The sequence below is a fragment of the Peromyscus leucopus genome, chromosome 7, assembly GCF_004664715.2.
Source record: "Peromyscus leucopus breed LL Stock chromosome 7, UCI_PerLeu_2.1, whole genome shotgun sequence".
In the NCBI taxonomy this organism is placed as follows: Eukaryota; Metazoa; Chordata; class Mammalia; order Rodentia; family Cricetidae; genus Peromyscus; species Peromyscus leucopus.
Window position 1 is genome coordinate 33,862,739 of NC_051069.1, and position 25,505 is coordinate 33,888,243.

At 36.8% G+C, this 25,505-nt stretch overlaps 1 protein-coding gene and 1 pseudogene across 1 annotated transcript; both read left to right on the forward strand.

Annotated features, from left to right (window-relative positions):
• The first annotated feature begins 1,040 nt into the window (after window positions 1-1,040).
• On the forward strand, window positions 1,041-2,069 carry LOC114691256 (olfactory receptor 150-like). The gene has a single exon (XM_028866517.1). It carries the CDS (start codon window positions 1,113-1,115, stop codon window positions 2,067-2,069), a length of 957 nt encoding a protein of 318 aa, XP_028722350.1. The 5' UTR covers window positions 1,041-1,112.
• A 15,584-nt stretch (window positions 2,070-17,653) lies between these two features.
• On the forward strand, window positions 17,654-18,582 carry LOC114691255 (annotated as a pseudogene).
• The last annotated feature ends 6,923 nt before the right edge of the window (window positions 18,583-25,505 follow it).

Here is a 25,505-nt window from a genome sequence, read left to right on the forward strand (position 1 = left end):
AACAGCATTCATCAATTTGCCACATGATCTATGCTCCCTATAATGATTCAGCTTCTTCAGTGTGCTGTATTGGGGTTTAGGTTTTCAACACTCCCAGTCTGGAAGACGCATTCTTTCCTGGTATATGGTTCTCAGCTTTTATGGTAGAGGTGTACTTAAGAGAAGCATTAACATAGAAATGGGATCTTCTTTCAATGTGTGTAGTTTGGAAAATAAGAGTTCTGGTGTTATCATATAAGCAACATCTTCAAATTAACATGAGTTAAGAGTATCAACATGTAGTTAATATGAAGTTCTTCCTCATGGTTTAGAACTGACCCCGATTGGGGACAGCTGTCCTTTGTGGGGGCGTGGTCAACCACAACTGCTGAGTCCAGAAAAAACAAGGGTCAAACAAAGAACTCCAAGATCTCTCCTGGGTTTGTGGTGATTTTCCTAAAATTTCTTCAACTATCCTATGATTTATGTTATCTAACATTGACTTGATATACTGGTAATTACGTTTACTAGATCTCTTTAACCAATTCTGAATTTTCTAGGTGTTCACTTATCTTTATGTACTAGTAGATGTTTTATTTTCTTGATTTCTAATTTTCCTTTTAAGTGCATTCTTTTAGCATCTGATTTCCCCAGCTAAATATCTAGAATTAAATGAAGAGATAGACAATTCTCTTTTTATTTTATTGTAAAATCCTCAATTCCTTCACCACTATCTGTATTTATGGTTCTTTTGTGGATAATGTATCTCCTGTACCACATATAAAACTTTTCTACCAAAAGAAAGATGCCATAAATAAGACATGACAAATACGTGAAACAGTTAATAGAGGGTGCCAGAATGGCTTGTATGTACTAGGAAACTGGTCCTAGTAAACATAATTCTTACGACAAAGTCACAAGTATGTAAACATCTGTGTGATTATTTCTTTGCATATCTCTTGATTTCAGGACTGCAATGTCTCTGACTGCTTAGATAGAAAAGAGGATGACAGAGGATTGAAGATACCTGAAAATATTTGAATTCTGTTTTAAATTTCATTGAGTGATAGGCGAATGGATACTTAAATTTTTCTTCTATATAAAAATTTCTTACATAGAATTTCCAGAAGAGAATGGAAGAAGTGAATCAAACCACAGTGACTGAGTTCATCCTCGCTGGATTAACTGAGAACCCAGAGCTCCAGTTGCCCCTATTCCTCATCTTCCTAGGAGTCTATTTGTTTACAGTTGTGGGAAACCTGAGCATGATCATCTTGATTCTGTTTAGTTCTCAGCTGCACACACCCATGTATTATTTACTCAGCAGTCTGTCCTTTATTGACTGCTGTCAGTCCACTGTCATTACTCCCAAAATGCTGGTGAACTTTGTGACTGAGAAGAATGTCATCCCCTACCCAGAATGCATAGCTCAGTTCTATTTCTTCTGTGTTTTTGCTGTTGCAGAATGTCACATGTTGGCTGCAATGGCATATGACCGCTATGTGGCTATCTCTAACCCTTTACTTTACAATGTAACCATGTCCAATCAAGTCTGTTTGTGGATGGTAGCTGGGGTATATGGTATGGGGTTTCTAATCGCCACAGCTCACACTGTCTTCCTGCTGAGAGTGCTTTTCTGTAAGGCTAGTACAATAAACCATTATTTCTGTGATCTTTTCCCATTACTGGAGCTCTCTTGCTCTAGTACTTTTATCAATGAAGTACTAGCACTGTCCTTCAGTGCATTTAACATTATTGTGCCAGTTATGACCATCCTTAGCTCTTACATCTTCATCATTGTCAGCATCCTGCACATTCAATCCACCGGGGGAAGATCCAAGGCCTTCAGCACCTGCAGCTCCCACATCTTGGCTGTTGTTGTCTTCTATGGGTCATTAGCATTTATGTACCTTCAGCCATCATCGGTCAGCTCTCTGGTCCAAGAAAAACTGTCATCTGTGTTTTATACCATTGTTGTGCCTATGTTGAATCCCATGATCTACAGCCTGAGAAACAAAGATGTCAGAGTCGCCCTAAATTCGTTACTAGAAAACATAAGTCTCTTCTCAACAAAGAACAGTTTTCCTTAGCAATGGAGTATACTTTCTGCAATTTGGGGGAGAAATTAGTCTGCAAGAAGCAATTAAGAACACTAGATATGAGACTATTGTTAATACATGATTATTTGGATGAAACATACAAAAGAGATGTGGATTCCCAACTTCGCATACATGGAGAACTGTGACTCTGGTAAAACCAGAATTCCTTCACAGATTGCATCCTATATAACTTCCCTAAAATTCTTCAAAGCACTTTTTATGATTGGTTATATTTGTTTAATTGACTCAGGTCTGTTTAAGCTAGCTTCACTTACATTAATTTGGAAATAAATATATTCAATATTGTATGGTTGTCTCAATGTTTTATAAGTGGCCTTCTTGATTGGAATAAACAATTTGTAACTTTGAGATTTGACAAATACATAGAACTATAATAGTGTATAGGGAAGCAAAGGACAGATCCTGTCAAATTTCTACACACAAGTTGATTACACTATCTTAAAGTAGAGTTGCAATGATAAAAAGGAACAGATGCTCTATGCATATTCATTGTTATCTGTGCAACATTCTTTATACTGCTGTTTGACTCCTCTATTCCCTACAATTCTATAATCATAATTCTTCTACATGTAGAGTTATGATGTTTTTCTTGCCTGCCTTTCTGCACTTCAGACTTGGAAGTTATATTCATTCACTGCAGCATATATTTGTATCATTATTCACATGGGAAAAAGATAAACTGGGATATTTATTTTCTCACCATTGATAAGTGCCATTCAGGAAATCATAATTAATTGGGAAGGAAAAAATGGGACAGGAAAGTAGATCACTTTTAATATAAAAGTGTTTGCTATTGTTTTATCCTATTAATTGTTAATTGTTAATGGGCAGGAAAAAAGCCGAACAAGGAGATTAGATTCAGAGCTTTTGTTTAAAAAAAGAAAAAGAGAAAAGAGAATATAGATAAGAGGTATATCATTGAATCTACTGAGAAAAATGATAAAGAAATAATAGGATAAATGGGTAGATCATTGAATCTACTCTAAAAAGAAATAGGGGAAGAAATAAAAATGACAAAAGATGGATTATTGAATCTATTATGAAAAGAAAAAAGATAGAATATGGATATGATAAGATAAAAAAGTCAATTATTGAATCTACTTTTAAAAAGGAACTACTTGTTTTAAATAGGATAAGTAATAAAATTTTTTTTGTCTGAGTTTATCAAATGTTACTGGACTGGACATTGTTAATATATATAATGGAGTTTTTTATCTGAATGTCAAATGTTAATGGACTAGACATTGTTAATGTAATTCTTCACTGTATATATTGTATATACTTATTGGATATAGTTTTTCTTTTACTAGTTATAAGCTTTTAAAATTTTAGACAAAAAGGGGAAATGTAGTGATATTGTGTACCCCAAATTGTTGTGCACCCTAATAAACTTATCTGAGGTCAGAGAACAGAACAGCCACTAGATATAGAGGCCAGAAAATGATGGCACACATGCCTTTAATCCTAGCATTCCTATGGCAGAGATCCATCTGGATCTCTGTGAGTTTAAAGCCACACTGGAAACAACCAGGCATGGTGACTCATGCCTTTAATCCCAGGAAGTGAGCCTTTAATCACAGGAAGTGATAGCAGAAAGCAGAAAGGTATATAAGGCGTGGAAACAGGAACTAGAGCTTGTTAAGCTTTTAGGTTTTTGAGCAGCACAGTTCAGCTGAGAGTCATCCAGTCTGAGGAAACAGGATCAGCTGAGGAATTGGCAAGGTGAGGTGGCTGTGGCTTGTTCTGCTTCTCTGATCATTCAGTGTTCACCCCAATACCTGGCCTTGGGTTGTTTTTATTAATAAGAACTTTTAAGATTCCTGCTGCATTTTATAATTAGTCAATGACAATATCTTTCACAGGTCTTATGAATTTTCTGTTACAGAGTCCTCACCCTTCAAAATTTGGTAGATTATACTTTCAAAATATGGAAAAGTACCATTGAATTACAAAAATTAAAGATCCATCTCTAACATAAATTCACACTTAGTAAATAATATAACATGTAGCTATATAAATTAATTCTTTCCTAAAGTCTATGGCCCAAGAATTTGGCCAGGTTTCCAGGCTTGATTTCCATTCAACTTAGTGAAACCTAAGTTCAACTAGACAGCTGTGGGTAACCACCAACATACAAATTGCACCTGCAAGGCCATCTTGGTATGCTGGCCATTATGTTTCATGGCTGTTGCAGTTGGGTAGGACTGTTTAATTTCTTCCCTCCCTTGGAATATTGCAGAGTATATTATGACACCATGGAAGTTCAACTATAGGAAGGAGGCATTGAGGCTTGATGCAGCTCAGATCATCTGAGTCTGTGTCCTAAATGTGTAGTGACTTCAGCAATAGGGTTTATTCCTCAAACTCTGGGGATTCTGAGGAGGGCACATCAAGAGCTATATTGTATCATTGTCAGTCTACATTATATTAGGAGTTTCTTGGATTACCCTTACCAAACCATTTAAAAGAGTCTTGTGCCAATGATTGGGAGTTTTGTTAGTCTCTGGTTCTTGTGGGGAGCATTGTCAGGACAAGTGGTTTAATTTATACACAGACACACAGATGCACACATGCATGCACATGTATTATATAGCCTTACAGTATATACAGATTTTTCTTTATTATCATTTTGTTTTACAATCTTATATGAGTAAGCAAGAATATATTTTTAAAGCCAGCCAGCCAAACAAGGCAAGATCCTTGAGTCTAATCTCCTTTGTTCAGCTTTTTTTCTTGACCATTACTAACAACAACTTGTAACCAAACCCCCTAAATGATGTCAAATATCCATAACCCACTGAACAACCAAAAACCACTCATCGCACCTCTTTGGAATATGGGCATCATGTTCTTAAAACTACTTTCTGCTCTCTAGAGACAATGGCATCCTAGGGGATCCTGAGAAAATTGGGATAATTGTCAAGTCCTGGCAGAGCTTGCTGTATGATTTGTTCTCCAGTCTCTGTGTAATGGGCTTATCTCAAGTGCTGGCTAGAGTAGTCCCTGAGACTAGACCACCTCAGGTAGCCACATTAAAATTGTTGTGAGCAGTTTGTAGTCCAAAACCAAACTTGGGTGGTGTTTGTCAGCTTAATGTTGTTATCACAATCCAGGTGGAATCATTGTTGTGGGATCCATTCTCCTTTTGAGGACTTCAAATGTTGCCATTAGGAATGGTAATGGTTCATTGCAGAAAACTTACATGTTTTAAATGTCATATGCAGCAGACCTTGAAGAGGTTAAAGGACCACAATTTGTTAAGAACTTCCAGAGTACAAAAACTTACTTCTTAGTTACTTGATAGAGAATCAAACCTGAAATAATGTACAGGAAGCTAGATGAAGCCCTTTTCTAGAATTAGTTAGTACTCTATATGACCATTAATAGCATGCCAGAAAGTATAAAATATATATTATAAATTTTATGTATTTATATAAATTGTTAAGATATATGTATATCCTAAGAAAAGTTTTAAAGAGTTGAAATAAAATCTAATTATGAGATTAGTGGCAATAGAATGTCTCCTAATTTTGGTTTTTCTTCTGTTCTTCTGTCCTTCCTTTCTCATTAGCATTAAAAAAATTTAAAGTTAATGAATCATTGTGCAATCTATCTCTGGGAGGTCTTTATTACCCCTTTTTATTTGCTAAGCTTATCTTTTAGAGTGCAATTAACTCTTTCTATAACGCTTGCTCTGTAGGATTGTGTGATATACAAGTAATATGCTTTATGCTGTAATATGTAAAAAGCTGTTTCATTTTACTGGAGTCATATGTTAGATCATTGTCAGTCTTAATTTGTATAGATATCTCCTGATGGCCATAACTTCTAATAAATGTTTCTTTACAGAATCAGTCTTTTCAGAACTGAAAGAAGTTGCCCATTGAAATTCTGAATATGTATCTATCATATAGTGTACATATTTTTTTCCAAACACTGCAAAATGAAACACATCCATTTGTCAAATTTTATTTCTTTGAGTAACCTTTGGGTTACTTCCTGCAAGTAGTGGGGTTTGGTAATACAAAGAACAAGTAGGACATTTTCTTATTATTTCCTTGACTTGTGGCCAAGTGATGGAAAAATATTTTTTCAAACTTTTGCTATTAACATGATGTTTCTTATGAAATTCTGAGGTGTCTAGCACATTCCCTATCAATAGCTGATCAATTTCAGCATTACCTCTTGCTAGAGGGCTTGGTAGACCCATATGGAATTTGATATATGTTATCTACAAGGGATTATTTGTATTTCTGATTATTTCTGGTAATTGAATGAATAAAAATTGAATTTGGAATCATCTGGAATAAGTTCAGCAGTTTTAATACATAAAACAACACTTTCTGCATATTTAGAGTCAGTGACTATATTAAGGGGTTTTGGAAAATCTAATAATATCATGAGGATAGCATATAATTCTTACTTTTGAGCAGAATTATAAGGGTTTTGAGCCACTTCACTTAAATTTCCTGATTTAGAACATAACTTTCATGATTTGTTCGCATCAGTATAGACTTGAGTTGTTAATCCATTTGTAGGCCATAGCCAGTTATTATCTCCTAGCAACTTTTGAAAATCATTAAGAGTTTGTAATTGATATATATCATGATTTGTACTTTTGGTGGTTGAATTTTTTGTAAACATATCTTATATCCTAGGTAAATAGTAAAATCTTCTCTTTGTATTTTTTCAGAAGCAACTTGTTATCCCCCAAAAAGAAGAATTTTCTTTACTTCTTCAAACATTTTATCTAAGGTATCTGCATCTGAATTAGATAGTAAGAGATCTATATAATGATAAATTATAGATTGAGAAAAATTATTATGAATTAATTCCAATGGCTATTGTACAAAATATTGATACAAGGAAGGGCTGTTTAACATTCTTTGGGGAAGTACTTTCCACTAACAGGTTGTGAATTATTATAAGAAGGCACTGCAAAGGCAAATTTTTTCTCTATCCCATTCTTGCAATGGTATAGTAAGAAAACAATCTTTTAGAGCAATGAGAGAGATACCATGATAGAGGGAGATATCATGGGGGAGAGAGAGAAACCCAGCGCTAGGGAAGTTGCCAAGAATTCCCAAGGATGACCCCAGCTTGGACTGCTAGAAATAGTGGAGAGGGTGCCAGAACTGAACTGGCTTACTTCAGTGATCAGATCAGTGAATACCCTAACTATCATCACAGATCATTTCTCCAATGACTGATGGAAGCAGATGCAGAGATCTACAGCCAAACACCAGGCAGAGCTCCAGGAGTCCAGTCAAAGAGAGAGAGAAGAGGGATTCTATGAGCAAATGCATCAGGATCATGATGAAGGAACCTGTAGAAACAACCAAAACAAACTAGTGGGAACTCATGAAAGTTGGATCAATTGTATAGGACTGGACTAGGCCCCCTGCATGGTAAGACGATTATGTAGCTTGATCTGCTTGGGGAGGCCCCCTGGAGGCAGGATCAGAATCCATCCCTGGTGCATGAGCAGTCTTTTTGGAGCCCACTACCTATGATGGGACACTATGAGCCAGGGGGAAGGTTTTGGACTTGCTCTATTGGATGTGCCTCCCCATGGGAGGACTTGCCTTCTTGTAGGGGGGAGTAGGGAGTGCGTTGGGAAGGGGAGACTGGGGGACAGGAGGAGGGAAGAGGGGGATCTTTGATTGGTTTGTAAAATGAATGAAAACATTTTCTTACTATTTTATATATATATATATATATATATATATATATATATATATATATATATATATACACACACACCACCCTTTGGTAATAGAGATAGCAAGGGAATTCCAGGCTGTAAAAAAGCCCATTGGCTGAATTACCTTATTAACAGCTCTTAGATCTGTTTCCATTTTTCATTTTCCAAATTTTTTAATGAAAAATATAGGAGAATTCCAAGGACTGGTTGATTCTTCAATGTGTTGAACATTTAGCTACTCCTGTACCAACTGTTGTAATGCTTGCAAATTTTCTGATGTCAAAGACCATTGTTCCACCCAGACATTTTGTCAGTTAACCATGTTAAAGGTAGGGCTATTGGTACCCTTGAAAGATCAGTAGTTTTTGTGCTCTGTTTATGTAAAACATGAATGGTCTGTGACTGTTCTTTATAATACCTTTGAATATTTTTCTCAGAAATATATATTTGTTTATTGTTTGTTTCTAAGATTGGAGGAATGTTAGTCTGGGTATGCCATTGCTGTAACAAATCACATTGCCAGAAATTCATTGCTATATTGCCTGTTTCATGTTGATCTGCATTCATTAGTTCAATGTTGGCCTTTAACAAATCTTCTGTGTACTCCAGCAGGCTGGGGCCTTCTGTTTGGATTCTCTTTAGAAAACAATTGTTCCTAGGAATGCCTTGCCTACAGTACCTTTTCAGACGACCCTGTTTATCACAATTAAAAATCTAATCGTGTATTTTTTCTTAAAATTTTAGAAGTCACTTCTCTATTTCAAGTGCTATGGTAAGCATGGGATCCAGTATCTGCTGTATTTCTAATCCATTCATCTGCAGGTACTGATCTTGCCTTTAAGGGCCTGATTACCCTTTTATGCTATGAATTATCATTTTCAAAGGCCAAAGATTTAATTAATATTCATCTAACTTCTGGATCTGATAACATTCATTTAAAGCTGAAGTCAATCTTTGTAAAAAGAAATTAGTGAAGGCTTCTTTTGGGCCTTGTATAATTTTAGTAAATGGCTCAATCTTCTTTATTAATTCTTTAATCTTTTCCAAATCATTCAAAGATGCTCTATAGCATAGGGCCAAAGGGTGATCATCAAATGTTATCTGTCTTTCCACATCAGAATAATGAACCTCATCAAAGATTGGATTTTATGAAATCTCATAACCTCTAACTCTACCTTGTTGTTTGATAGTACTGCTGGTCTCTTTACCAGGTTCTCTACTGTAACTTAGGAGCAGCTTTCAATACCTCTGTAACTAAATCTTTCCTGTCTTATTTTATCTTTTTTTTTTCAGAGCTGAGGACTGAACCCAGGGCCTTGCACTTGGTAGGCAAGTGCTCTACCATTGAGATAAATCCCCAACCCCAATCTTTCCTGTCTTGTGGAATAATTCTGTTCCAAGTAACCCATGAATTTAACATCTGCTTTACAAAAGATGAATGTATTCCATATGAAACTATTGTTTTCTTAAATGTCTTCAAATCTAATATTTCTATAATATCCCAGTTAACTTGTGAATAGCCTTGGGGATGTCTACCATCTGGTGGTCATTCTTTAATGGTAATTGGGTGAATTAAGGTTGGTTTTTTAATATCTTGGGGCTGCTTCTCTTCAGTTACATAATGCAATGGTGTGACAACTTCTGCTTTAAACTCCTCTGTCTGTGTGTGAATATTTTTCGTAGTTCCATTAGTCTGTCTTCCCAAGAATTTTATCTTATCAGTCAATTTTTCTTATTTGGCACTGATATCAAAACAATTTTTAGGGATAAAAGAAGAATTACCAAAATGATAATTGACATTATGTCAGTTCCAGCTAAGTTTAATTTAATTGTTCCATTTTCAAATCATCCATTGTGGAACTATATGGAGACCTAAGTCTGTGTATGATAATATTTCCCAATTTTTAATATATAATTTTTATTTAAAAATTATCTTTCCTTTTACATACCAACCCCTGTTCCCCTCCCTCCTCTTCTCGTGCTATTTAAAAATTATCTTTCCTTTTACATACCAACCCCTGTTCCCCTCCCTCCTCTTCTCGTGCCCCCCTCACCTACCTTCATCCCACCCCCATCCTCTCCTCATAGAGGGTTAGGCTTCACTTGGGTAGTCAACACAGGCTGTCATACTATGTTGGGGATGGACCCAGCCCCTTCCCCCTGCATCAAGACTGAGTAAGACATCACACCATAGGGAATGGGTTCTAAAAAGTCAGTTCAATTATCCGGGATAAGTCCTGGTCCCATTGCCAGGGGATGAACAAACACATCAAGCCATGCAACTTTCACTCATATTCAAAGGGCCTAGTTCAGTCCCATGCAGGTTCCCTAGCTGTCAGTCCAGAGTCTATGAGCTCCCATTTGCTTGGGTCAGCTATTTCTGCAGTTTTTCTCATCATGATTCTGACCCCCTTGCTCTTATAACCCTTTCTTCCTCTCTTCAACTGAACTCCAGGATCTTGGCCAAGTGTTTGGCCATGGATCTTGGCATCTGCTTTCATCAGTTACTGGATGTAGGTTCTATGATGACAATTAGGGTAGACACCAATCTGAGTACAGGGGAAGGCTAGTTCAAGAACCCTCTCCACCATTGGTATGAGTTGTAGCTGGGGACAATCTTGTGAGTTCCTGGGGTTTTCCCTGGTTACAGCTTTCTCTCTATCCCCTTATTGGTACTGTCTGTCAAGATAGCTCTTTCATTGCTCTCCCTCCCAGTCTCTTTCCCATGTTCCCACCTCCCCTCCCCTCCCTTCTATTCCACCCTCTCAGTTTACTCAGGAGATCTTAACCCTTTTCCCTTCCCAGGATGATCCATGTGTGTCCATCTTAGTGTCCTTCTCTTTACCTAGTTTCTCTGGAGTTGTGGATTGTAGCCTGGTTATCCTTTGCTTTGTGTCTAACATTCACTTATAAGTGAGTACATACTGTGTTTGTCTTTCTGGGTCTGGATTACCTCACTCAAGATGATTTTTTTTTCTAGTTCCATCCATTTACCTACAAATTTTATGATGACATTGAGTTTTTCCCCCCTCTGTATAATTCTCCATTGGGTAAATGTACCACATTTTCTTTATCCATTCTTCTGTTGAAGAGCATCTAGGTTGTTTCCACATTCTGGCTATTACATACAGTGCTGCTGTGGACATGGTTGAGAAAATGTCCTTGTGATATGGTTGAGCATCTTTTGAGTATATGCCCAGGAGTAGTATTGCTGGGTCTTGAGGTAGATTGATTCCCAATTTTCTGAGATACCAATACTCTGATTTCCAGAGTGGTTGTACACTATTATACTCCCTCCAGCAGTAGAGGATTGTTCTCCTTTCTCCACATCCTCTCCAAAATAAGCTGTCATTTGTGTTTTTGATCTTAGCCATTCTGACAGGTATATGATGGTATCTCAGAGTTGTTTTGATTTGCATTTCCCATTTTTAATGCAGAGAAAAACTGTAGTCAGAAGGTTTCTCTGTCCTGCTCAGCCTCCTCCCCCACACTGCCATTTAGACAAATCTCTCTCACTCGTGGTCCCTCACCCCACTTGAAGCCAAGTAAACACACAGAGACTTATATTATTTACAAACTGTATGGCCTATTGCTGGCTTTTTGCTAGCTAGCTCTTATAACTTAACACATTTCTATTCATCTCTAAGTTGCCATGTGACAGTGGCTTACTGGTATTTTCACATCTTGCTTCTCCTGGTAGTGCTGGTGTCTCTTCTCTGCCTTTCTCTTTCCGTCTCTCTCCTTGGATTCTCTGCCTGCCTCTAAGCTGCCTTTCCATAAGCCAAAGAAGCTTATTTATTAACCAATGAGAGCAACATATATTCACAGTGTACAGAAAGACATCCCCCAACACTTCCCCTCTCTGTCTAGTCAAAAAGGAAGGTTTTAGCTTCAATATAGTAAAATTATATATAATAAACAGCTATCAAGCAAGGATTACAGTTATAATATCTAGTATATTTGTATTTGGCAAAATAAAAGAAAATGTTTTATCATCTATCCTATATTTGTGAGTCCAAAGTTTCACATCTAATTTATCTTTAATCACAATCAAGGAAAATTATAATAACTATCTAGTCTTCAATTACATCATTTTCAGCCTATAGGCCTAGAGTCTCTCAGTCACTTCTCCCTGTGGCCTGCAGAAAGTCTGGCAGCCTCCTCTATGAAGCAGGAACATGAAGGACCATCTCACCTTGTTTTCGCATGTTTGTCTCCAAGTTTTTATTAATCAGACTGTTTAGTAATTTGTCTTACAAAACCTCTTTTAAAAAAACTAACTCTCCCCTTTAAGAATTCCCAGTTGTCCCATTAGATCTACTGACACTGACATTGAAGCACGAGGCTGGCTGTTGCTGCACAGCATGGCTGGACAGAGAACACAGGTAGCTCACAGTCTGGCTAAGGTCAAAGCTGGAACAGCTATCCACTACACTAGTTCATTATCCCATTATTAAAAACCATTCTTCAAATGACAGGACATTATTGACAATCTTCATGAAGACAACTGTTGCTTAAATTTAGTTAAAATTATGAATTTTTGTTTTCTAGTACCAATTTGAATCATTTGCAAATCCTAATGAAAGATGTGCTAGTCTTTAGAAGAGTCACACATCTGATTAGTATTATCAAATTTAGCTTAAATTTCTTTTTGTATTTCCCAATCCACACAAATAATTATAAAAAGTGAACAATGTAGGACATAACAAATATTTTCTGTCAAGATCCTTCTTGTAATTTACAAATGTACATGGTTTCTCAGGTCCTATCAATTCAAACATGAAATCCAATTTATGTAGACCATCCTCAGTCCCCAGTTTATCTGGTGGAAATCATGGCATAAGTGTGAGAGACATCATGCTCATTTTCTAGAGATTGTTCAAATCTGAAAAATAATGCAAGTCTCTTATGCATGAAAAAACTGCAAAGGATAAAATGAATACTCTCTGAAACGCATTAATGTTTCCATTTTCAAGAATCAATAAGACTGTGTGGAAGAAATTGGGACACAATTTTGTGTTGGAATTTTAATGATAAAAACGAGTCAAACGCTGGACAATGACAACTACTTTTCTTCTCATGAGTCTGCTTCCTGAGAACTGGAAATCCTTGCAGAGTGTGGTTGCTTGTTACCTGGTAGATGGAATTCTCAACTCAGGGCAAACCATCAGAAGAACACAGTAGGGACCATTTAAGTGAGTATGAAAGTTGAGTGTATGTGCTACCTTAGAGCTAAAGAAGCCCTTAGGGATGCTGAGCTGTGATTAAACCAGCTTCAAAAAGCTGAGACTGGTGACTAGGTACTGGCCTTTTTATTCATTTGTTTGCATTTATTTATTTATTCCTTCATTTTTTAAAGATTTAATTTACATCTCCACTGGAATTTCCCCTCCATCCTCTACTCCTATCCCTTCAACTCCCTCCTTTTTCCCCACCTATGCACTCCTCCTCTGTTTCTGTTCAGAAAGGGGTAGGCCTCCCATAGGTATCAACAAGGCATACCATAAGAAATTTGTAAGACTAAGCACCTCCAGTTCTATTTAGTCTGGGCAAGGCAATCCAGTATGAGGAATGAATTCTCCAGAGCCAGCCAAAGCATTAGGGATTTGCATTTCCCTAATGATTAAGGATGTTGAACATTTCTTTAAATGTTTCTCTGCCATTTGAGATTATTCTGTTGAGAATTCTGTTTATGTCTGTACCACATTTTTAACTGGATTATTTTGTTTTTCGGATGTCTAGTTTCCTGGGTTCTTTATATATTTTGTAGATTAGCCTTCTGTCAAATGTGGAGTTGGTGAAAATCTTTTCCTATTCTGTAAGCTGTTGTTTTGTCCTATTGGCAGGGTCCTTTGCCTTACAGAAGCTTTTCAGTCCCATGAGGTCCCATTTATTGTCGAACTTAGTGTCTGTGCTATTGGTGTTTATTCAGGATTTATCTCCTGTGCTAATATGTTCAAGGCTATTCTCCACTTTTTCTTATATCAAGTTCAGTGTAACAGGATTTATGTTGATATTTTTATCCACATGGAACTAAGTTTTGTGCAGGGTGATAGATATGGATCTATTTGCATTCTACATGCCTACATCCAGTTATACCAGCACCTTTTTTTGAAGATTCTTTCTTTTTTCCATTGTATAATTTTGGCTTCTTTGTCAATAATCAGATGTCCATAGGTGTGTGGATTTACATCTGGGTCTTGAATTTGATTCTGTTGATCAACCTGTCTGTTTTTATGCCAATACCATGCTGTTTTTTTCTTTTTTAACTATTGCTCCATAGTGGAGCTTGAGATCGGTGATAGTATACTTCCAGCACTTCTTTATTACACAGGATTATTTTAGCTATTCAGGTTTTTTTTTTCCAAATGAAGTTGAGCATTTTTCTTTCAAAGTTTGTAAAGAATTGTTTCTTGGCCTTCATCACTGAAGTCTGTTGGATACTAATGACCTGTGATTTCCAATGTCAGAATTTGTGATTTTGCAATTTGCAAGTAAAATTTGGCACTAAGACTTTCAGAAAGAAGGATAAATGTTCATCCCAAACTGTGATGAAAGAGCCTAGAATAATCACTGTGAACAGTCAGGAAAATAATCCTCAATACCTTCAGCTATTCAATCATTCACAACCTTTTCCTTAATGTCCACAGAATTCACCAGCCACATTTCCAGTTCCTGAAGGTTCAGTCAGTTACAATGAATTGGTGAATTTTTGCATGATGCCTTTATGTGAATTTATAAACAACACAATATTTACCAGACAATGAAAGAATGATATTGATAAGACTCTGTCACTTGCAAATAATAGATTTCATTAGAGAAGAGAGATTTTCACCATTGTGAGTTTCTGGTTTTATAATCTTTTATGTCTATCAGCTAGAAAGAGAACATTGAATCATGGGGAATTAAGCCCAGTTCTGGTTTAATTCACAAATGAAAATCTCATAAGTTTAACTCCATAAAACTTTCTTAACCTGTGTTCTCAACCACAATGACCATAATTCTGGTAGTGAACAATAATTGAAAGAGCCCAATAGAGAGTTTTAGGGACAATGTACAATGATCTTGTCTTCTACAATATTACACCTAAATTATAGTCTCACTTAAATAGCTTTGTTAAAATACCAGATTTGGAACAAATTTTAGAAAAGATGAGATACAGATGTTCCCACTGCCTGGGGGCCCCCTAAACAGTTCAAACTAAACAACTATCTGGCCTATCCAGAGGCATGTGTTTCCACTAGTTTGGCTGGCCATCTCTGTACGTTTTTCCATCATAATCTCGATGTCCCTTTTTCATAGAATCCTTCCTCTCTCTCATCGGCCTGGCTGTGGATCTCTGCATCTGCTTCCATCAGTCACTAGATGAAGGCTCTATGATGCATGAGCTGGATTTTTGGAACCCAGTGCCTATGGTGGGACAACTTGTGCAGCCTTGGTGCAGGAAGGAGGGCCTTGGATCTGCTTCAACTGAATGTACCAGGCTCTGCTGACTCCCCGTGGGAGACCTTGCCGTGGAGGAGGTGGAAATGGGAAGTGGGTTGTGGGGGAAGGCTGGAGTGTGGGAGGAGGGAGGAGAGGGTAAATCTGTGGTTGGTATATAAAATGAATAGAAAATTTAATAAACAAATTAAAAAAGGGACAGATACTCCACTATTTTTAGCTTATTTTTATGATTATTGAGGACCAAATTTCACTTTACATGAGAAGATAATTTTCAAAGCTCTACAACTATTCTAGGAAGATTGATTACTGTAATAAATCAATAAACAATAATAAATATTGTTTCAAACAATAAAATATAAAATATGTTTAACATCATATTATTATTTAGATTTGGAAGTCATTCAAAACTGTGTATTTCTCAGATTTTACTCATTTTGTATCCTCATTATATAGCATTATTGTGAATGTTCATATGTTTTCTGTAATTATTTTATTTTTATTTATTTAGTTATCTTTAATATTATGTTAATGAGTGTTTTGCCTCCATGTATATATGTGTACTGTATACATGCCTGATTTGGAGGCTAGAATAGGGCATCAGATACACTGCATCTTGGGGGCTGTAAAATTGGTTATCAGGTTAAGAAATTCATCACCAAAGCTGACAACCATAGTTCAGTCCACAGAACTCACATGGTTGAAGGAAAAAAACCAACTCCCTACAGTTTTTTTCTCTGACCTCAATTGGAGTTCTATTGTCTGAACACACACACACACACACACACACACACACACAATCAAAATGCAACCAAGATTTTAAAATTTACATAAATAAATGTCAGTTTAAGTCTGTTGGACTTGTAGGTTGAGAGTAACTCAAGATTGGCATGAATAAAGCTCTTGTGCACATTTTTGTGCCCATCTCTCTACAGAAAATTGCTGACATTTGTCCTGTATAAAATTTGTTCTGCAGACTGTTCAGTGAATATCTTTAAAATTAAAATAAATAGTGAGGCTATTTTGTAAAGTAGGTGAGCAGTTTCTCACTGCACACAAGACCTGTGTAATGTCTGGCTACTTCTTGCCAACAGTTGGCATTGAAACAGCTATTGTAACTGATTGTAATAAAGGTGTTGAAGGCTGTATCTTTTTTTCACTTTTATTGATTTTTTGTGATTTCATATCTTGCATTCTAATCCCACTTATCTCCACATTTCCTCAAATCTGCCCTCTGCCCTTGTGACTGCCCTCACCATCAAAACTAAATTAAAAAGAAAAAACAAAACCAAAATAAAACAAAGAAAAAAAACAAAAACAAAAATAAGAAGAATCTTGTCGTGGAAGCTGTAGTGTGGCCTGGTAAGTCACACATTTTATCTTTTAGTATATTCATCTTTACTTGTATGTGTTCATGGCCAGGAGTCATTGGTCTAGCTTGAGGCCTCTGGCTCTGCTGCACCACTGTTAATGGGCTCTGAAAGGGACTCCTCTTGGATAGCCTGTTGTTGTCCTGTGTTAAGGAGATCTTGCTGTTTTTAAATCTGTAGGTTCATCCTATTCATGTCCTCCTACATTTTATAAATTCAGTGGATACTGGGGAGGGTGAACTCATAGCCCTGTTTCTGACCCTGGGTAGTAGCTCGGTTTGTCAGTTTGCTAGATTTCCCTCACCATCACTACTCAGGTGAGCTCTCTAGAACTGTGTTGGCTTGCTCAATGCAGCCTACAGGATGGAGTTGGGCCATTTCTCCTGCTCTAGGGACCCTCAGATCTGGGTTCCCTTCATTCACATCACCAGGGCCAGCTCTAATTTTGCCAGATGAGATATACATTTAGAAATTATACTGATTTAAGAAAGTAACAGTAGTAGGTTCTCCTTTAGGACCTTTGACTACATGAGGCATGAGTGGTTGGTTAAGTTTACACTACCAGGCCTATTATTGAGCAGTTCTTAAGTCCAATTAGATAGCTGTTGGTTACCACCATGATATCAATGCCAATACTGCACTCTTCAGGACATTTCCCCATGCTTGCAATTGGTGTGAATCATAGGTCTGTAGCTGGATAGGACTGCAGATTATTTTTTTCCATTGCAGATTAAATAGCACCTCAGGCTATTAATGAGATGTAGACCTCAGAGAGGAGATGTAAGCTTCCAGTGAAGACATTGCTGTAAAGCCAATGAAATGCTCAAAGTGCTCAGGGGCAGTATTTAAATACCATGCATTTTTAATTAAAAAATAATACAAACTAAATGTTAAATCAAGAAAGTATACTTATATATGTTTCTGCAATTTAATTATCATAAAGAGATTCAACTCATTCAGAGATCTGTAAATTTGAAACAATAACAGCCACTGTACTGATATGCATTTCTCTCTTTTTCATAATTTGTACAGAGAATATGGCAGCAGGAAACCATCAAACAGTGAATGAGTTCATGTTTACTTTTCTCTCAATGAAGCTAGAACTCCAGCTGTCCTTTCCCCTCTTCCTAACAATCTATGTGGTCACTGTGGTTGGGAATTTGGGCATGAATACACAGATTGGGTTCAGTTCCTACCTGCACACCCCATGCACTATTTCCTCATCAGTCTGTCCTTCATTGATTTATGCCATTCCATTGTCATTGTCCCAAAAATGTTGGTGAACATTTGACAGAGAAGAACATCATCTCCTACTCTAAATGCATGACTAAGCTCTATTTTTTCCTCCCTTTTTGCCATTATAGAGTGTTATATATTAGCTGCAATGGCATATGACAACTATGCTGCCATCTCTAACCTCTTGCTTTAAAATGTAACCATGTCCTATCAGATTTATATTTCCTTGATTTCAAGGGTATATATTATTGGTGTGCTTTGTACATTAGCCCACACAAGCTTCCTGGTCAGAGTTCAGCTCTGTAAGTTAGATGTGATCAACCATTATTTTTATTATCTTCTTCCATTCATGAAGCTTGCATGGTCTAATACTTATATCAATGAATTGTTGATTTTCATTTTTGGAATTGTGAACATCTTTGTCCCATTTCTCAGCATTATTACTTTCTACATCTTCATTGCCAGCATCCTCCACATTTGATCCACAGAAAGAAGATCCAAAGCCTTCAGTACATGCAGTTCCCACATCTCTACTGTTGCTGTCTTCTTTGGTTCTGCTGGATGCATTTACTTACAGCCTCCATCAGTGAGTTCAATGGACAAAGAGAAAAGTGTCAATTGTGATTTATACTACTGTTGTACCCATGATGAAACCATTGATCTACAGCCTAGGTATAAGAATGTCAGTATTTCCCTGAAGAAAATAATAGAGAGGAAATCATTCATGTAACCTGAACTAATACAAGATTTATTGATTAGAATAGAGTCATCAACTGATACATGGATTAAAATGCTATTATCCATTTTAATCCATTTGCAGATATTTTAACTATGTATTTAGACATTTTGTTATGTATCATTTCTATAATCATCCATTACTATTTCCTATATAAAAGTTGCCACCTACGTGTCAGAGACAAATGTTGCTGGAGGGCTTCTCTCCAGGTTCCCCAAGCCCCGTAGTCCCACAATCCATGTATAAAATAATCACTCAGACACTTGTATCACTTATAAACTGCATGGCCGTGGCAGGCTTCTTGCTAACTGTTCTTATATCTTAAATTAACCCATTTTTATAAATCTATTCCTTGCCATGTGGCTGGTGGCTTACCAGAGTCTTTACATGCTGCTTGTCCTGGCGGTGGCTGCAGTGTCTCTCTCTTCAGCCTTCTGCTTCCCAGAATTCTCCTCTCTCCTTGTCCCACCTACTTCCTGCCTGGCAACCTACTTCCTGCCTGGTCACTGGCCATCAGTGTTTTATTTATTTAGAGCAATATCCACAGCAGACAAATGTAAAAGAAATGCTGAGGATGACATCAACCTATTTATCATATAATGTCAACTCCATCCACTTTCTCTTTAATTGTAAGGTTGATTAAAAAATATTTTTTCTTATTATAAATATAAAGGACATATTTCTAAACCTTTGACAATCTGCTCCACCTATGTGAAAGAATTAGACTTAGAACTATGATGCTTGTGGTTTGTAGTTTTGAGACTACCCTGGAAAATCTACTTAATTGCCTATTATTCAATGGATCTTATTTTTCTTTTGTCTTTAGTATATTACTTCAGACTCCTGATTGCTATTTTAATATCCATGTTATAGACACTTGTATGTGTTGAGCTTGTGTCTGATCCAGTTATGTAGTTGATCCACTGATTATTTTGTGTATATTTCCATGTTTTAGCCAAACTTGGTGTGACTTAGATATCCTAGCAGACTTTCTTTTTCTATGACTCATTGTTGTCCAGGGCTTAGAACAATTCTTGAAATTTATTACATCCTTAGTGCTTTTTAAATTACTCTTATGAAATATTTAAGGGAAGCTGCTAGCATTCATACTATTTATATTCATCAATGGGTTGTTATCATTTCAAGGAGCTACATCTAATTTTAAATTAAGTTTAATTCAGTACTTTTATTTTTTATTTTATAATTTAATTTAATTTTACATATCAGCCACGGATCCCCCTGTCCACACCCCTCCCTACCCCTCTGCCTTCCCCACAGCTCACCCCCCATTCTCATCTCCTCCAGGGCAAAGACTCCACTGGGAATTCAGTTCAACCTGGTAGATTCAGTCCAGGCAGGTCCAGTGCCCTCCTCCTAGGCTGAGCAAATTGTCCCTGCCTAAGCCCCTTTTTCCAAACAGCTAGCTCATGCACTAAGGACAGGTCCTGGTCCCACTGCCTAGGTGCCTCCCAAACAGTTCAAGCTAACCAACTGTCTCACTTATCCAGAGGACCTGATCCAGTTGGGGGCTCCTCAGCTATTGGTTCATAGTTCATGCGTTTCCATTCATTTGGCTATTTGTCCCTGTGCTTTTTCCAATCTTGGTCTCAACAATTCTCGTTCATACAATCCCTGATAAGAACATAGCTGAGCAAGCGCCCTTGTGGTATGATTGAACATTCCTTGGGTATTTGTCCAAGAGTGATGACTGAAAGTTTTGCTGGGTATATTAGTCTAGGCTGGCATCCATGGTCTCTTAGTGTCTGCATTATATCTGTCCAGGTCCTTCTGGCTTTCAAAGTCTCCATTGAGAAATCGGGTGTTATTCTGATGGGTTTGCCTTCAAAAGTCACTTGGCCTTTTTACTTTGCTGCTCTTAATATTCTTGCTTTATTCTGTAGATTTAGTTATTTAATTATTATATGGTGAGGGGACTTTTTTGGGGCTTCTAGTCTGTTTGGTGTTCTATAGGCTTCTTGTATCTTCATAGGCATTTCCTTCTTTAAGTTGGGAAAGTTTTCTTCTATGATCTTGTTGAATATATTTTCTGTGCCTTTGAGTTGGTATTATTCTCCTTCCTCTATCCCTATTATTTGTATGTTTGGCCTTTTCATGGTGTCCCAAATTTTTTGGACATTTTGGGTCATGACTTTATTGGCTTTAGTGTTTCCTTTGACTGATGAATCTATTTCTTCTACCATATCTTCAGTGCCAGAGAACCTCTCTTCCATCTCTTGCATTCTCTTGATTATACTTACATCTGAAGTTCCTGATCTTTTACTCAGATTTCCTATTTCCATCATTCCCTCTCTTTGTGTCTCCTTCATTTTTTCTCATTCCTTTTTCAGGTCTTGGACTATTTCCTTCATCTGTTTCATTGCTTTTTCTTGATTTTCTTTCAGGTATTTATTGTTTTCTCCTGCTTTATTTGTCCTTTTCTCTAGTTTTTTATAGCGTTCTTCCCATTTTTTTTGTTTGTCTGTTTCTCAATTTAATTTTTGATTTCTTCTTTATAAGCCTCTAGCGTCTTCATGATGTTATTCATAATGTTGCTTTCTTCTGCTTCTTTCATTTTGTGATGTTCAGGTCTAACTTTTGGAGGAGGGCTAGGTTCTGGTGATGCTGTATTGCTCTTCATTTTGTTGTATGTACTTCTGCCTTGAAGTCTGCCCATCTCCTTGTGTATTCATTCTTGGTCTTATCAGCGCTCTTGGTCCAGAAAGAGCTGACAGATTCAGGAAGCCTCTCTCTGGTCCAGATGGAAGCTTTGGGGTGGATGGGAGCTGGGGGCTGGTCTCTGACTCTCAGGCATTGGCTGGGGTCTCCTCGGATGAGTGAGGGGGCAGGGTGTGGAGATTGCAGGGTCTGCTGGGGTCTTGGAGAAGGGGAACCTTGGGGGACATTCCACCTGATGGCCAGAACCTGGGGCCAAGTTGGGCAGGTCTTCCCAGGAATGGCTGGTGCCCAGGGATGGGACCTAGATGCAGGCCTCTCTGGGTATGACCCCAGACACTCACCTCTGGTCCAGATGGGGACTCTGGGCTGGATGGGAGCTCAGTACTTTTTTTTTAAAGGTCAGGTTTTAATATAAAAACTTACATGATGGCAAATGATAAAGTAATGTAATCTGTTGATTCAATAGCCTGTGCAGCTATTCTGACATAACTTATTTTGCCAACTCCCATCCCACTGCAGCCTCTATTACTTTTTCTTATGTGAGGTTACACTGACAAGAGGCACTATTAGAAAGATATATATGTTATCTAACTCAAAAACCATCAAAATGTGACACTGTTTCGCCCTTCCCCGGGAAAAAAAAAAAAAAGAAATCAGCTGTCCACCCTTCTGGACAGAAATATGATGGTTGATTTTCCATTTTTACTTGGTTTTTGGATGTATTTTGGTAGACAGAAAGCAATCCAGATTGTTAAAGTATATTGTTCAACAGTTCTTTCAAAATGGGTATATCACAAATAAACCTGAATCCTTCAATATCTAAAAATACACTGGATTTACCCTTAAAATAAAATTCCAGTTTAGCAAGTGTCAGTGGTCATGTGATAAGAGCAGCAGGTAGCAATTGAAGTTCAAGGTGTCAGACCACCAGGATTCAGCTCTGTGATGGGTAAATCTTGGATAGGAAAGGAGGCCTCAAGACCACAGACCCTGGAATGTCTTTTGCCTGTGCTGTGTCTTTACATGTTTGCTGCTGCTATCTTTCTCTATTATGGGCCATGGTGTGAATGAGTGAAAGGAGATTCCCCATTGCCTGTAATGTAGTGTGTTTATCTCACATAAACATCCTGTTCTACTGAGCATTTATACCTGTGGATTATTATGAAGATGATTCTTCCTGAGATGTACTGTCAAACTGATAATAATAATAATAATAATAATAATAATAATAGCAACAACAACAACAATGTTAGTTTAACTAAACTAACATTTATTATCATGAAAATAATGTTTTCATGATAAAAATATAAACCAAAAGTGTCACACACCTGGAACAAATGAGTTTCTACTGAGGAGCAATGTAGACTGTGACTTAAGTTAATGACTGAGAAAAAAAATGAGACCGAGTAGCTCAACTTGCTTAAATTCTTTTAACCTTAATGTTGAAAGATGCTGTCAAAGGTCCTGGTATGCATCATTAGCTGAAACAAAGCCTTATAATAGCTTCAGGTTAGATCAGATGTTTTGAAAATAGCTTTGAGGTGAAAAACCCAACTAGATAATCCAAATTCTTAGAAAGGCACATAGTTGAATGATGAACTCTTTAAGGTTGGGAGACAAGAACAGTTATTACTATCTGACACACTTTTCTTGCTAGGATTGGTTGATGACCAAAGGTGATGATTAAAGTTGCTTATACCCATCTCTGCCTTCAGTCGCACCCCCCCACACATATGTACTGAGGAGTGGTTATGCATCCTAAAGATTTAAAGTAGAGCTGACTGATTATTTTTCATTTTTCATATATAAAAGTTTGGGTTTGTGATTCCTTTAAGATCCCGTATAATACTACCTTTAAAAATAAGTAATAAAGTGATTGGTCCTTTGTTTGTAACTACAAACTACAACTTGCCGGTAAAAAACCTTACTGAGAAGAATATCTTGCTTGACTACATGGTTAACTATAAGAAGTTGCTTGGGTATGAATGTATGTGAGTTCTTGGGATAATTTGTCACCTGTAATATTAATCATGCAAGGGTTATAGAAAACATGCTGTTATTTACTTGTATTCATTGTAATAATTCACTTGATAAACAGAATGTACTCACATTGTAATTTTTATTTTTGCAATAAACTATGGCTTACTAACTTTCAATTACATAATATTTTGAGAACTTTTTTATGAAATTGTCAAAATTTCCCATACCTCACATGTTACTGTTGTCACTAAATACATACATTAATACAATATTTTCTTGAATGCTAAGACTATGCATGCCTGTTTCTTATAAATCTTTTCTATGCAAATGAGCACCAAAGATATATTAAATTTCTTTGGAGTATAAAACTGTTATGTAGTATTTAATGATGTAACATTTTAACTGCATTTTATATGATCTCCATTAATCTGAGTATTTGTGCTCTTTACTGTTCATAGGAGAAACAATAAGGGACAAATGATGTAAAACAAAATAAGCTGGTCAGCATAGAACACACTTAGGTTAGTCTTATATATGGCTTTGATAGTATGAAAATTTAGATTACTCTGGTTTCTAACTACTTAGGCATAAAATAACTCATCTGCTTCTATAGTCCCTATGATGCCCACCACCCATTACCTTCATTTAGACCATTCTATTGTTCTTCTGGGATTATTTAAATTAGGGACAAAGCAAGGAAGTTTTTATTCCTGGAGAAACTGTTAATAATATTCATGCAATCTGCCAAGCACTGAATAGTTTTATTGTTTAAACATCATTAAACTTATAATCAATAAGCTAGAACTCACAAGGAAAGGCATTGTTTCTCTTGAACATGGTCATCCCAATGTGGGCTCTATCTGTTGTGTTAGTTAGAAGCTCCTAATAAATATATAAAATTCCACATATACCCACACCTACTGGATTAAAGTACAGTAAGCACTTTAATAGAGGTCTTTAGTGATCCACATACTCAAAATATTTATTATAATGTGAAAGTTTAGCAATGGCCAGTATCCATTTGAATAATAACTATGCAGTTGGGAAATTAGTACTGATAATTGCTTATTTTTCTCATGTGCATATTTCTATAATAATGAGACTCCTTGGAGAATATTTATTTGCTGACATACAGTACCCAAAAGAACTTAGACTCAGGACAGAACTTCCCAGATTCTCAGCTGACTGTTCAGGTGAAATTGAATCTACAGAGTCACAACCTAAGTGAGTCCTGGAAGATGCTGACAAGAGATGCAGACCGGGCTCAAAGTTACTGTTACCATTGAGGTTTGATCTGGCCTTCTCAACACTAACTATAGAATGTGAGGAGCATGCTTCTACCAATTCTAGGCTTAGTGTTATTTGCAAGTGACAAATAAAACTTGATGTTGAGCATTGCAGCAGAAGTAAGGTGAGTGTGTTTGTCTCATGTGATCACATATGTCACTTAGGACTCTGAAGTCTGGGGCAATCAATGTCTTAAGTCAGGAAGAATCTAATTATTCATTTATTCCTAAAACTACCTTTAAAATCTTGCAATGTGCCATGTGGCAGATGTATTACTGGAGAAATAGTCATATAAGTCCCACTTGTCATTTGACTAATAGTGTAACTGACATCCCAAGAAGCGTGGGCAGTTCAGAAATTACAATATCCTGAACATGTTATAGGAAGGATGAATCCAATACATGATTATGGAGAATCGCCCCACATCAACTATAGTTTTAGAATGGATATAAAAGGAAATGCATATTTACCAGATAACAAAGAAAAAGTGCTTGGTGACACTCTTGCAAGTAGAATGAACAGCAATCGAAAATGTAGACAATGTAACGACTGTCATATTGTCTAGGAACTGTAAGTAGTCATCTGCATCCATAACAAATAGAGAGGGTTGAATGTATGAAGAATTTAGCAGCATCAATGTGACTGAATATTTGTTTCTTTACAAAATAAATTAAGGGAATCTTTCCCCTAGATCTTTGAAAGTGAATTCTCACTAGACTTAATGCTCCACATGTCCATGAACAGGTATAAGTAAGTTGTTCCCCTTTTAAAATAACACACTACCATAATTGTCCCTTATGATTATGAGACGGTTTATCTTTTGTGCTTTCAAACATCATAAACTGTCTTACAACACATAAGCTGCATACTAATTATTTCACTTTTAAATGTTTTCCAACCATCCTATAGCTTCTGTGTTTCATCTTCCCAATGCAAGTACATCCACAGATAAATTCATAGACTGAAATATAGCA

Bases quoted from the DNA above. Each gene is read 5' to 3' on its own strand.
- LOC114691256 (XM_028866517.1), top strand. From the start codon at position 1,113: ATGGAAGAAGTGAATCAAACCACAGTGACTGAGTTCATCCTCGCTGGA.